The 12,195-nt window shown below is 48.7% G+C and overlaps 1 protein-coding gene across 1 annotated transcript in view; it reads right to left on the bottom strand.

The window, feature by feature from the left end:
- SMYD2 (SET and MYND domain containing 2) overlaps positions 1-12,195 on the bottom strand; it is a 47,667-nt gene that overhangs the window by 15,656 nt on the left and 19,816 nt on the right. The window contains exons 3-5 of the mRNA XM_044267193.1: positions 4,562-4,672; positions 2,040-2,100; positions 1,194-1,318 (exon numbers count right to left, since the gene is read on the bottom strand). Of these exons, the coding sequence (XP_044123128.1) occupies positions 1,194-1,318; positions 2,040-2,100; positions 4,562-4,672 (297 nt within the window). The remainder of the gene's footprint in view (positions 1-1,193; positions 1,319-2,039; positions 2,101-4,561; positions 4,673-12,195) is intronic.

Below are 12,195 nucleotides of genomic sequence, written 5' to 3'. Positions count from 1 at the left end.
GAAACAAGATATACAGGCTATATAACCTTTGGTCACAAGGCTATGCCAGGTACTGCTGGCCAAAAAACATTTGTTGTTTTCCTTCTTTCCTCCCAGTTTTAAAAAGAACCCTACCATAGACAATCTGCGTGTGAATTACTGTGCACATTCTCTGATCATTCTTTGGGACAGATTCCTGGAAATGGAATTACTGGGTCAAAAGGTACACAGGCAACGCTGATTCTGCTCTAAGATCAAGATGCGTAAGCATCCACCCCAGGTCTTTTGTGGAGCTGGAGACGGAAGTTTCTGGCAGGGGAACAGAGCTGTGTGCACCCACACAACAGCCTTGCCTACTGCTCTCTCCGGGAAGGTCACCTTCAACTACACGTTCGGCCTGTAGGGGAGATGCTGGCTACCTAAGGGAGAGCAATCTGATCCAGGAGGTCATGACGGAAGTGCCACCCTCGCCATGAGAGGAACATCTATGCGGTCACACTGCGCGTAGCCGCAGAGTGATTGCCGCACTTCCTCCAACTGTTCCAACCGTGCCTCCACCTTCGCCTTTCCACACAGCTGGTTTCCAGTGTCTCAGTCGCTTCTAAGTTGCTCTTGTCTAGAAGTCTCTCTGATTTTTTAATTAGATCTGATTTTCGTAAACCTAGACTTCTCTAAAGACGTCTTAAAAACTGTCAGCAGAGACTTGCTGTACCTAGACCCACTCGGACTCCTGTCTTGGTGACTGTCCTTCCCTAGGGGCATCAGAGAAGGCCTCCCTCCTGGGGGCATCTGGATTTGCCTCTGCTTTAGTGACACAGTGTTTGTAGGAGTAAAAGTCACTAGGGTCAGAACAGAAGGTTTAAGAGAAGAAAAGCAAAATTTAATGTGGGAACCTCAAATGGTCTTTCCTTTCAAGGAGCTTCTAGTATGCCACAATATTGGGGTGCTGGCACCCCTCTGATTTCACAAACTCTTTCTGTGCCAAAGGGAGAGGTCAGGTAAATTTCCTATGTACCACACATCAAGGAGGGCCAGCTCAAGGTCTGCTCAAGGTCACCCAGCAGGGCTATGGAAAACAGGGTCCAACAGGTCAACAGCCTTGTCATCATAGAAGCCATCAGTCTATTTCCGATCGTCTTTACCAAGTGTGTGCTGGGGACAGGGACTTGGACAGGGAAAGGCTAGAGATGGTCACTGGAGGCTGGTGTTCTTACCTGTGCAAAGAGGACCACCAGGCTGTCCGTGTCAGGGAACTCCAGGTGCTTGGAGTAAAAGTGATGAAGTGCGGCAACGTCACTCTGAATCAAGTCCCTCTTCTCATTGTCTAATTTCTCCAGATCTGGGGATAAGCAAACCATTATTCACCGGGTAGAAAACTCTGACTTTCTAGCTACATCCTTGTCCTCCTGTAAATGGCATGGAGAAAAAAACAAAAACAAAACAAAAAACCAAGAAAACCCTATGGAGCCCCCAGAAAATATTCTTCCCCATTACTTGGTGTAACTGATAAATTCTAGGCAAAAAAAAAGGCGTGCCATTTCTTTTCTTCTCTTCCTCTGACAACTGGAAGTCACTCAGAACAGGAAATCTTAACTGACCGTGAGGAATGAGGTCAGGGACGAGAGGCCAGTACTGATAAGCAGGCGCGGTCCAGTCTAGCCCCTCCCCCCACCACTAGCCCCAGAATCTGTGTCATGGTCAAGACACTAGACAGCCCTGATTTAATGCCTTTCAGTAAGGACATCAGCTGTTTACAGGACTACATTTCAGCAAAGATACAAAAATACTCAGCATGCCAGGAGAGCCGGCAGGAGATAGCTCGAGATGCAGCAACTCATCTGCGAGTTCCTACTTCCCCTTATTTCCTGGTCATCATGTCAACTCAGGGGGAAAAAAAAGAGTTACAGTCATTTTTTCAAAACAGGCACACGAGTCAAAATAAAAACTAGTTGTTAAAATCCCCAGCACCACAAGCTTCCCGTGCTTTCTCCAGCCCTGCCTTCCTTGTCCACAGACACGTGTCCTTCCAACCACTCCTCAGCCAGTCACAGAAAACTTACGTGACTCAAACTCCTTCACAGCTAACAACTTCTCGGAAGGTGTTCGCTCTGGATGGATCTTCTGGTGATGGGGAAGAAACCACACGGATGGAGATGTTAACCACCGGGGCAGAAAGGGGTGCTTTCACTATTATTACATCGACATCAGGGAAGAGCAACGATCCTCAATGAAGCAAAGAAAACCCTTCCAGGAGTCCTGCCGTTGGGCGCTGCGAGTATCTGCCCAGGGCCCAAATCGCAAGGACTTCCTCGGAAAACTTTCTCAAGCATCTACCACATTCCTGACACCCAGTAGCGCGCTGTGCGCACAGTAGGCTCAAAGATGCCCGCTACGGGAAAGGAGAGTGGCGAGACATCAACTTTTTTAGGGCCCCGACTTAAAAGGACTCTGAGTCTACAGGGGAACCATCCTATTTATTATTTCTCCTTCTAAAAAGGAACAAAAATCAAACCCCCCATCCATTTTACACTTTCTTTAAGCATAGGCTAAAATGATCTCAAATTCTGTGTTTCAAAAAGAACACTTTTGGTGGTATCTGTGAGCCCAGATTCACTTTAAACGTGTTGCTGGCTTTGTTCTAGACACCCCAAGAGGAGCTAACAATAGTAAACCTGCTAGGCTTTGAGAACATGAATAAACTTGGTGTTGACAAGAGTTCAAAAGCAGAGCTCAAGAGCCGGCCCGAGGCCGTGTCTTTGTAATCTGGCTATTCAATTCGGGGATACAGGTGGTCTGGCAGGGCGCTCTCTCCTCCCTGGTTAACATGTTAAGCTTACCCTTGGTAGTTGGGTAGCCTGTCTCCCCTAACCCTTTGCAAGCTACTAGAATACAAATGGTCTGGTTTCTCTAATCATCAAGTCCTACTGAGATGAAAAGATGGCCAGGTAACTTTTCATTTAACAGACTATCAGTAGCAATAAGTAATTACAATACAAGTTGAATGGAACCGGCATAAACTCATCAGAGCCTTCAGACCACCCTCCCGGTGCCAAAACATTGCCACTGTTCTTTCTGGAGCAGAAATCTTCCATTCACAGGATCCATTTCTGTAAGATTAGTTAAGTCCTCTTGCCTGGGAAAAGCTTTTCATTCAGGGAAAGTACACGGGCTTCTTTAGAATTCTTAACCACAGTACTAGAAATGCCACCAAAGAGCGGGAGGCGGGGGCAGGGAAGGACCACCCCGGCCTCCCCAAATGCTCGCAGATCTTACCGGGACACGGCGCCCAGTCGCTCTGCCTCCGCCCACCCCGTCCCCCCGACCGAGAACTGGGCTCATGCTTCAGGATCCTTGTCCGTTAAGGACTCGTAAATTAACACCCTCGTAGGAAAACAGTTTGGATGTTTTTGGTCTCACCCTACAGGCAGCCCGTGACTCCTCTGCTCACCGCAGAGCAGACGATGTGGCACTCCAGCAAGCACCTGACCCGCACCGCACATAATGGAACAATGACCTCAGAGTTCGGAAATGTTCTACCTCTGTTTGTGTGGTCCAGGATCCTAACTTGGGCCGGGGACAGATATGTGCCAGTCACTACAAACCCCTTTGGCTTAGACAAAAAAATAGAAAGTTTTAAAGGGAGGTGGGGTATAGAGAAGGTGTAAAGGGCAGGTATAAAGAAGTGGATGAAATTTCAGCTTCAAGACAAGTACAGGGGCCCTGCCCCCAACTCAGCAGCAGTAAGCCCCTCCCTGACACGGGCAGGGCCTCCGCAGATCTATGCCTGCTAAGTGCCACGCAACCTATTAGGCTGTGTCACAAGGATACGTCCCGTGGTGTTTCTCCCCCATCTTTTAGTTTGGTCCTGTGAGATCTGGCACCTCACGAGCCCCATCAGTAAGGTCTGACTGAAAAAGGCGGAGGATTCCAGTCTTGGCATCATCTTTTGAGGACACTGTCCAGGACCGTCATCAGTTCCCCTTGGGGCATTTCTCTCTTTACTTCTTCTTTCTTTTACGCCCTTCCTCTCTCACTGTGCCTCGATTTCTCATCTTTTCCTCTCCTTCCCCTTTTCTTCTCCTTTGCATCTGTCACGCTGGCTGTTCCAGCCCGTCCCCTGCCTGCCTAGATGAGAGCAAGTAGGAGACAGAGACAGCGGGGAATAGGATGCTGCTGGGAGGAGGGACAGGGGGCACTATAGGTATCAGAAGGAAAGGGGAAAACCACAAAGCTGCTCAGGCCAGTCCGGTTCCCTAGGATGCTCTAGTTATTGTCACTCAGGTCTTCACACTGGAAAAGGCTGTATTTTCCTGATTCATTAAAAACAAACAAAAAAAAAGTTCAGAATTTAACAGCCGTGGCTGTGTTCCCGACCTGGGGTAAGTGACATCCTTGTTGCACGGGGCCAACAACAAACAGTGTCTGCTGCAGTGTTATTCCCACGCCCGCCCGTGGGGACGTGAGGGGAAATGAGCCCGAGAATGTTTAACCAGAGATGGTCGCCACAGGCCACTCCTCTTTCTGACCTTTAAGGAAAAAAAAAAGAAAGAAAGTACACTTGAACATCATCCCATTTCCTCACCTGTTTGGCCAGAATCCTTGCGGTGAGCCTTACAGTCTCTGAGGGATTCCAGTTTTCCCCAAAAACAACCATGGGAGAACATTCCAGCTTGTGCATGGGCCAATCTTCTTTCTGGAAAAGTTAGAAAAAAGAAAATGATTAAACACTCACACACAGGAATAAAGTTCAAGAAGAGAGGATGCAGTAAGTCCTTCTAGCGAAGGTCAAGTGAAATATGTTTCCTTTTGGAAAACACAATGAAGCTCACAAAAGCCAGAGACAAAAACATCCTTTAAGATAGAGACAGTTGTATGGCCTTGACTCAGGCCTGGCCAAGGTCGTTGGGATGAGAAAATCTACTTTGTGTTTTTTCATCAACATCTCATCTTCCTGCAGCCCCTCATTTGCCCGAACGGCGCATGCTGCCTTCCGTTATCTGTGATTTGGGGTATTTGCCATTGATCTGGCCCCGCGCCCTCGACAGTCCTGTTCTGCTTCTGTTCTCACGTCGGGGCAAAGCCCTGAGAGCTGCACTCAGCCACTCGTTGGCAGAGGCAACCACTGGCCACATTTAGGAATAGAGACTCCCTGAAGAGTCCCCTGACAAAGGAACACCGTGGTCCTTTGGGGCCTGCCTTGATGCTCTCGTGCCCCAGGTTGGGACACAAAGGCTGGGCGCTCACTGCGGGCAGGGGAGGGACGCTGTGCACGGGGACTGGGGAGGCTGAGGGAGAAGGACATCGTGGTGCCGTGGTGGCCGTGGAGAGGAGTGAGGGCTGGGGAGGAGCTGGCGATGCCATCACTGGTGACAGGGGCGGGGGGATGACAGAGAATGGACGGGACATCACGGAGGGATGCGCTGATCGGCAAGAAGCAGCTGATTGCTTCTTGTGAGATTGACTTGTGAGGTGGGAAATCTCCCAGCACTTGCGAAGGCAGTCTGCAGACACACCGCCTCTCGACGGAAGCGGCCATATCCTGGCTTCCCCTCAGCCTTCCCCACCTCAGAAAACAGCGAGTCTGTTCTTTCAGATGCTCAGGCTGGAGCCCGGGGTCATCCTCGTCGCCTGTCCCATGCTCCCCAGTCACCTCCAGCACACTGGGCTGCCTTCAGAATGGTTCTAGAACCTGATCACCCCTCACTGCCCCACCCTCCTGCCCGCTGCAGCCCCCACCCTTCCCCCACCCCAGCACCGCCCATGCCTCCCACCCACATCCCACTACCGCGCCTGCCCCGCGAACTGGGATCAGGAGAGCAGCAGGGTAGTCAGTCCTGCTACATAGAACTCAGATCTTGCCAGTTCTCGGCTCTGAACCTTCTAATGGCTTCTCGTCTCAGAGCAAAAGGCAGAGTCTTAAAGATGACCGATAAGCCACTCATGCTGGGGACCCCCCCCCACTCCTCTGACCCCATCGCCTCCTACCAGGCTCTCACCTCAGCCCCCGGCTGCTCCTTACACGGACCGTGCACACTTCTGCCCTAAGACCTCCTGCACTTGCTGTATTCCTGGCTGGTGCCCACTTGCCCTAGATGTCCAGGTTGCTCCCTGCCTACCTCTTCTCGTCTCTGGCTCAGGATTCCTGCCACGAATACCCACTAGCGCGTGCCCACCCCTGCACGTTCTCCTGCTCTATACATCTCTGGTACTTCTCACCACCTGATATGCTACATATTTATTAGTTTGTGGTCAGTATCTGTCTCCCCCTATTAAAATAAAGGAACTCAGTCTGGTGTGGGTTTTTTCCCACATTTAAAACCCAGAAGCTAGAACAGGGCCTCACATTTACGAGGTCCTCAATAAAGCTGCTGAAAGAATGAAGATGTCTCCTTGCCCCCTGCCCCCCAACCCCACCCCAAGAAGGAAGGACAAAATGTCACTTCACGATTTAATGCACTCCATGGTGCAGGCCACTGGCTCAAGTTCAGTGCCGAGATGTTCTGCACAGTTAAATAACGCCGTGCCGAATATAACCGAGTGCACGGACAGAAAGAAATGACAAGATATGCACGAGGGAGAAGGGATCTGTTTTTAGCCAAAGCCTGAAATGAGAGCATGGTGATGAGGCAAAGAGGCAAAGACCGAGAAGGCTTTAGGCCTTGGGGCATCTGAGGGGAATGGGGACGGCCAGTAGGAGACAGAGAGATAATGAGCAACCACGAGCACGTGTCCACTGTGAAACCAGGAATTCTAAGAGAAGGCTTTGCAGGGCCTTGGAGATGCCCGTTTCCTGAACAGCGGGTCTTGTCCTCTGTGTTCAACAATAATGACTCCTGGGAGAAGGAAGTTTAACCCCAACCTTTCTTACCACGATTTCTGTATTATTTAGTAACAGAATCAACTCATTAAGAGCACATAAAATCAAAGCTAACATAAGTAACACACGATGCTGACAATTAGAGATGGGAACGTCCTCAAAGGGAAGGGGGCCTCTGGGCGGAGAGCAGGAAACCTGCATTCTTAGCCCCGCGCTCCTCAGCTCTGTGACAGCAGGCGGACCTCTTAATCCCTCCGCAGCTGTACCCTTGGCTGTCAATAACGTAATCTCTGAGTTACTTAGCAGTTCCAAATTCCAAGGCTATGATTTGACACCTTCCGAGAGTGATAATCAGATCCGAAGCCTGAAGAGGACTGAGACATGTAGGACCTTCACGTAGGGACAACAAGGCAGCGATGCAAACACAGAGGGTCCTCATCAGGATCCAATGAGCTCATCCTGGAGAAGCACCTACAACAGCGCCTGGCACATGGCACACTCTCAAAACACGTGGGAGCCTGTTCATTCACTGGTTCGTTCGTTCGTTCATTCGTGCATTCAACGAGCTCTGCAACGGACCCTAGAGGCAGGGAGGGGAGATGAAGTCCTGAACTTGAAGGAGTCTGAGACCGTGACAGGAGACACGTGTGTGACACGGATCCACACACGGCCCGTGAAAGCAGACGGCACAATAAATTCAAAGTGTGGAATCACGAAAGTTTCATGAAGGGAAATTTCCCCAAGTAAGTTTTCACCTTCTGCTGGAAGGTGGTGAGAGATGTGGACTAAGGGAGGAATGACAGAGAGGTACCTCCACGGCACTGTTTTAATTCTTTAAAACAACAAGCTGGGAGGGAGGCTCGCATCTGGCAGGAGCACCTGTTCGGTCCCAAGCATCATCTGACATGCCGTCCTCTGTCACAGGGATGGTTCCCACACCGGAGAGAACTTGACAATGGAAATTTGCCCAGGTTCTGACTAGAAAAACTGTAAATAATCAGACTGGACAAAATTGGGGGAAATATTGGCTATCCTGAGGGATCGGAATAGGCAGTATCAACGAACAGTTTCATTTTGTTTTGTTGTGTTCCAGTATCAGTGGCTTCTTCGTACACAGAGTGGTTTTGTAACTGTTTATATAAGCTTTTTAAAATGTTTTGTGAGTCTTTCTAAGTATCTTTCTTCAAAAGTCAAGCTATTTCTTCTGCCCTGATTGCAATCTTTTTACAATTTTATGTGAATTCGGACCTTATTTTCCCATTAAAGTAATACACAAATAGACAGGAAGGAGAAAGACAGAGAGCAAAGAGCTAGTAGACACTTTCTCTGGAAGGACGAAATCATGGATCCTTTCTGTTGTCTTTTCAGCCTGTACTTCCCAGATTTTTCTAAAATGAACAAAGATTATTTGTCCAATGAAGCTAAATAATTAAATCAATGTAAAAGGAAAATACAGAAATTTCGGCACCCTATTTAAACCTCGAGGTCATTTTCAGCCAATGTAGTAACTGTTCTGCATGACTCCTGTGTGTGCATGGACAAAAATGCTTCAAGACACATAAAGAGTTGGAAAATTGTCTCAGGATGCGCCAGCATTTTCAACCTTGGAAGAAACAACAGACCAGTATTTCATCCAGTTTTCTGCTGAGTGAATGATAATGCTGTCTTCCTGGACAAGGAGACTGAGTTTTTAATGTGAAGTCCCCTTTCCTAACTTTCATACCTGGTATTTCTCTTGGCTTTAATGGAGCTTTCGAAACAGATCTAGTCTACTTGGCCAAAGGCATGTGACTTCCTGAAATGGGGAACAGTAAGAAAGCGTCATGGGATTTCTGCTGCCGCTACCATTATCATCAAGGGGAGGAGTACAAAGGAGTCAGGTGCACACCGACCACCTCACACAAAGGTGACTGAGACTGCTGGCCCCCATCACAAGGACACGGGCTTTGTTTTATGTTTCGCTTCAAGAGCCAGGGGATGGGCTCATTTATTCACCCACACGTTTTCCTACCGGTGATGTGGAACATTTAGAGAAAAGGGTGATCAAGTTCAAGATGCTTCCAAGGTTTGGGTTAAGGGACCAAAGTGAATTTAACCAGGACTGAACCTGCGACTCTGGCCCAATTCCCCAATTCACCCATAACCACAAGAGGGTCGGTGAGTATTTCTCATGCATCTTCTACGTTTCAGTTACTTTCTCTTCAATGAGGAAATTCATAAATTTTCTCACATCCTTAATCACATGCTCCTCACATGTGCTTTTTTATCCCCATCAGGGCAAGCCCCTTCTTACTTTCAAAAACGCTCTTGTAACCCCATCACCTCTGTTTACGCATCACGAACAGTTTCTTTTCGATTTGTTAATGTTAAGAAATAACGCCCTAGAAAGTTCTACTCTACAATGGTTCCTCTATTAAATAACTTTGTAAAACCAGTCTCTTGAACATGTCATGGTGCAATTTAATGAAGAAGTCTAAGTGAGGCAATAATATACTTAGCTTTCCAGGCATATTTATAAAAATAAATATAGTTCATTAAAACACACAGGTTACAAAATAAGCCTAACTAAAAAGGAACTTCTCTTTCTTTTATGTTTCCTCCCATTATCCTTTCATGCATCATCAATTAAAATCTTTCCTCTGGCAGGATCACGCTGAGTCAAGTGAATGAAGAGAAAAGTAAATGGGACAAGATATCACCAAATTGCATAAAATAAAGCGAAACTCTAAAGCACTGCGGTCAGGGAAGAGGGCACGTAGTGGCCAGGGTCTCCGGAGATGCTGAACTCCCTAGAAAGACGACACCCGTGGGAAGTGTGCTGCCTTAGCACTCTTGGGGTAGATTTTTGGCAAAGATGACACGAGAAGGGGCTCTCCCCTTTCATGTCCACTGAAGGTCACTTCTCTTTGACATGTCCCTATAGTGCCCCCTCTCCCAGAGGGCCCTCAAGACCCTCAAAAGCACCGTGTTGGAAAGCGGACAGCAGCAGTCTGTACACCCTAGTCCCCAGTCCTCCCCTGTGACCTTGGGCAGGTCACCCAACCACTTGTGGCCACTGTTTTCTTATCTACTGACATGCTGGACCTGCTAACCTTCACTCTGACACCGCGTCCTTCCCACCTCTGCCGTTTGGTGTCCACGTCTGCACTCCAGGTGGGGGGTTCTGCGTGGTGGTGAGGAGCAGCCAAGGGCCCCGGTCTCTCAGGTGGAGAATTGCTCAGTTATCTGCCTCTTCCCATTTCCGCCCTTGCTTTGTAGAGCACAGCGCCCCCTTTGATCCCACCCAAGCACCCCCTTAGGAGGAAAACGGAATACATTTTTATCTGGAGCTAACGCCCCAGATTCCTCCCCTAATGATTATACGTATGAAGTTCCTGAACTGTCATTTCTTTCTAGGCACTTGCTTTTGTTAAACCCTTAGGACCATTCTAGGTCTTACAATCCACTGCCTTGCTCTGACTTAGTTCTTCAGCACAAAAGCATGACAAACCTTAGTGGCCATTAACCTCTTCCTTCAACAAAAGGGGACAGACGAAACCAGAATAAAACTTCCAGATGAAAACCAGTCTGTCACCTCTGGCAACAAGTGGCATCAGAAACCGGGTATCACTTGTCATTTGGGGTGGGGGAGGGGACTTTGGCCACTAGATACTTCCCAGAAGCACAGCAAACTTGAACTGCAGAAGTACTCTCCAGGGCTGATGGGGAAACTCACCACTTTACCTGAACACTAGGTAAACAGCAGGGAAGACTCTCCATCACGAGGCTGGTCACAGCAAGCGGTCTTGGCCTGAGACCTTGAACGTGACTTAGCATCACAGAGCAGGACCCTCGGCTCCAGGCTTCCCGGCTACCCAAGCAAGCTCATTATGATCTGACCACCTGGACAGTCTGTCCAAAGGAGAACGTACAGACCACCAAACTGCTTGCTGTCGAGTGAAATGCAGCACCCTGGCGCACACAGGCCACTGTATTTGGTTCACGTGAACCCCCCAGGGAGAGCGCCCCTCGCTGTGTGCTTACAGATGAGCTCTCCAAGTCTGCAGCTTTGGGATACTTGGTCCTGAAGGGAAGGGGAGCCCCATCGGCCACCTTGAAACCTGCCCACCCCGGACTGCAATGGTTCATCAAAATAGTGCCATCTAGGGAGGCATAATGGGGAAAGAGTTCGCAACACGCTGAGAAGACCCCGAGGTAATGGGTGTCTCACGCAGTCCCCGATTCTTTGCATTAACGCAGTGTTTACAGCTCATCAGAGAGCGCAAGACTCATTTTGTAATAAGCATGACTCACACAACGACTCACACAACGTACACTGTTCCAACGTACACTGTTCGTGTTCTCAGGGTTTTAGAATCCATCCATTCTCTTGGGATAAAAGAAACCAAAACCAAAACCAAAACAAACCAAGTCTGTCGAATCTAAAGTATGCTATATACTTTATTCTTTGCACAGCTGAGCAGCGGTCCAGCCTGAATTACCGCCACAGTATTCCCCATGTGTCCTCACACCTGTGCACGGCATCGTGGTTTACAGAGAACTTCCATTGCTCTCATATCACTAGGTCGCTACCGTTTGTCAGGACGGGCGCTACCGCCGTCATTCTTGTGTGAAGGCACCGAGCGCGGAGATGTCCTGCGGCTCGTCGAGTTCGCAGACATAGGAGGTTGCAGAGTTAGGATCCTCTCCTTCTACTGTTCTGTGCTACACAGTCCGAACTCTATGCAATTTTCCTGTCTTGCTTCCCTAACACACACCAGAATGTAATGAGTTAATTTTTCTAGACGAATTTAACTTAAATCTAGAAAGAGCTAACTTATCATTCCTGGAATCGGATCATGGAATTCCCAGGGCTCTCTGATCTCCCCAGCACCAAAGCAATCCAACCACAACTGGTAGGAGCAAAGTACGATCTCTCCTCCTCGAAAGAAGTCACACGCCCTGAAAACTCAATGATAAACCCATTTATATTCCCACTGCCACACAGGCTGACCACCTCTGGAAGCCTGCCAGGGGAGACACAGGGGAGTGGGCTGCACAGGGCCCGCAGACCCAAGGCTGAGGTCTCCAGGCCAATGGCTCAACCTGTGCTTCATTCCAGTAAGGTGCCATTGTGCCTGGAGCTCTATGGTCAGACGGGACATCAGAGCTTAGCAACCTCTCCCACTGATAAATAATAATGCTCTTTGGGGATTTTCAGGAGACAACTGCATAGGGAGAAGAGAAGGAAAACAATGACAGAGTGGGTAATCAGATGTAGATCGGGTGGGGGGGGCAAGTGTGGGAGGTAAATGACACCAAGTCTGGCAAGAACAATGGCCCAAAAAAAAGAGGAAAGACTAAGGAGAAAATCCTCCCTGTCACTTAGAGCCACTATTTAATAGCATCAGCATTTCCGA

Source organism: Neovison vison, chromosome 10 (genome assembly GCF_020171115.1).
Source record: "Neovison vison isolate M4711 chromosome 10, ASM_NN_V1, whole genome shotgun sequence".
Taxonomy (NCBI): domain Eukaryota; kingdom Metazoa; phylum Chordata; class Mammalia; order Carnivora; family Mustelidae; genus Neogale; species Neogale vison.
Note: the sequence above shows the minus strand (reverse complement) of the source record. Positions and strands in the feature narration are given on the sequence as shown.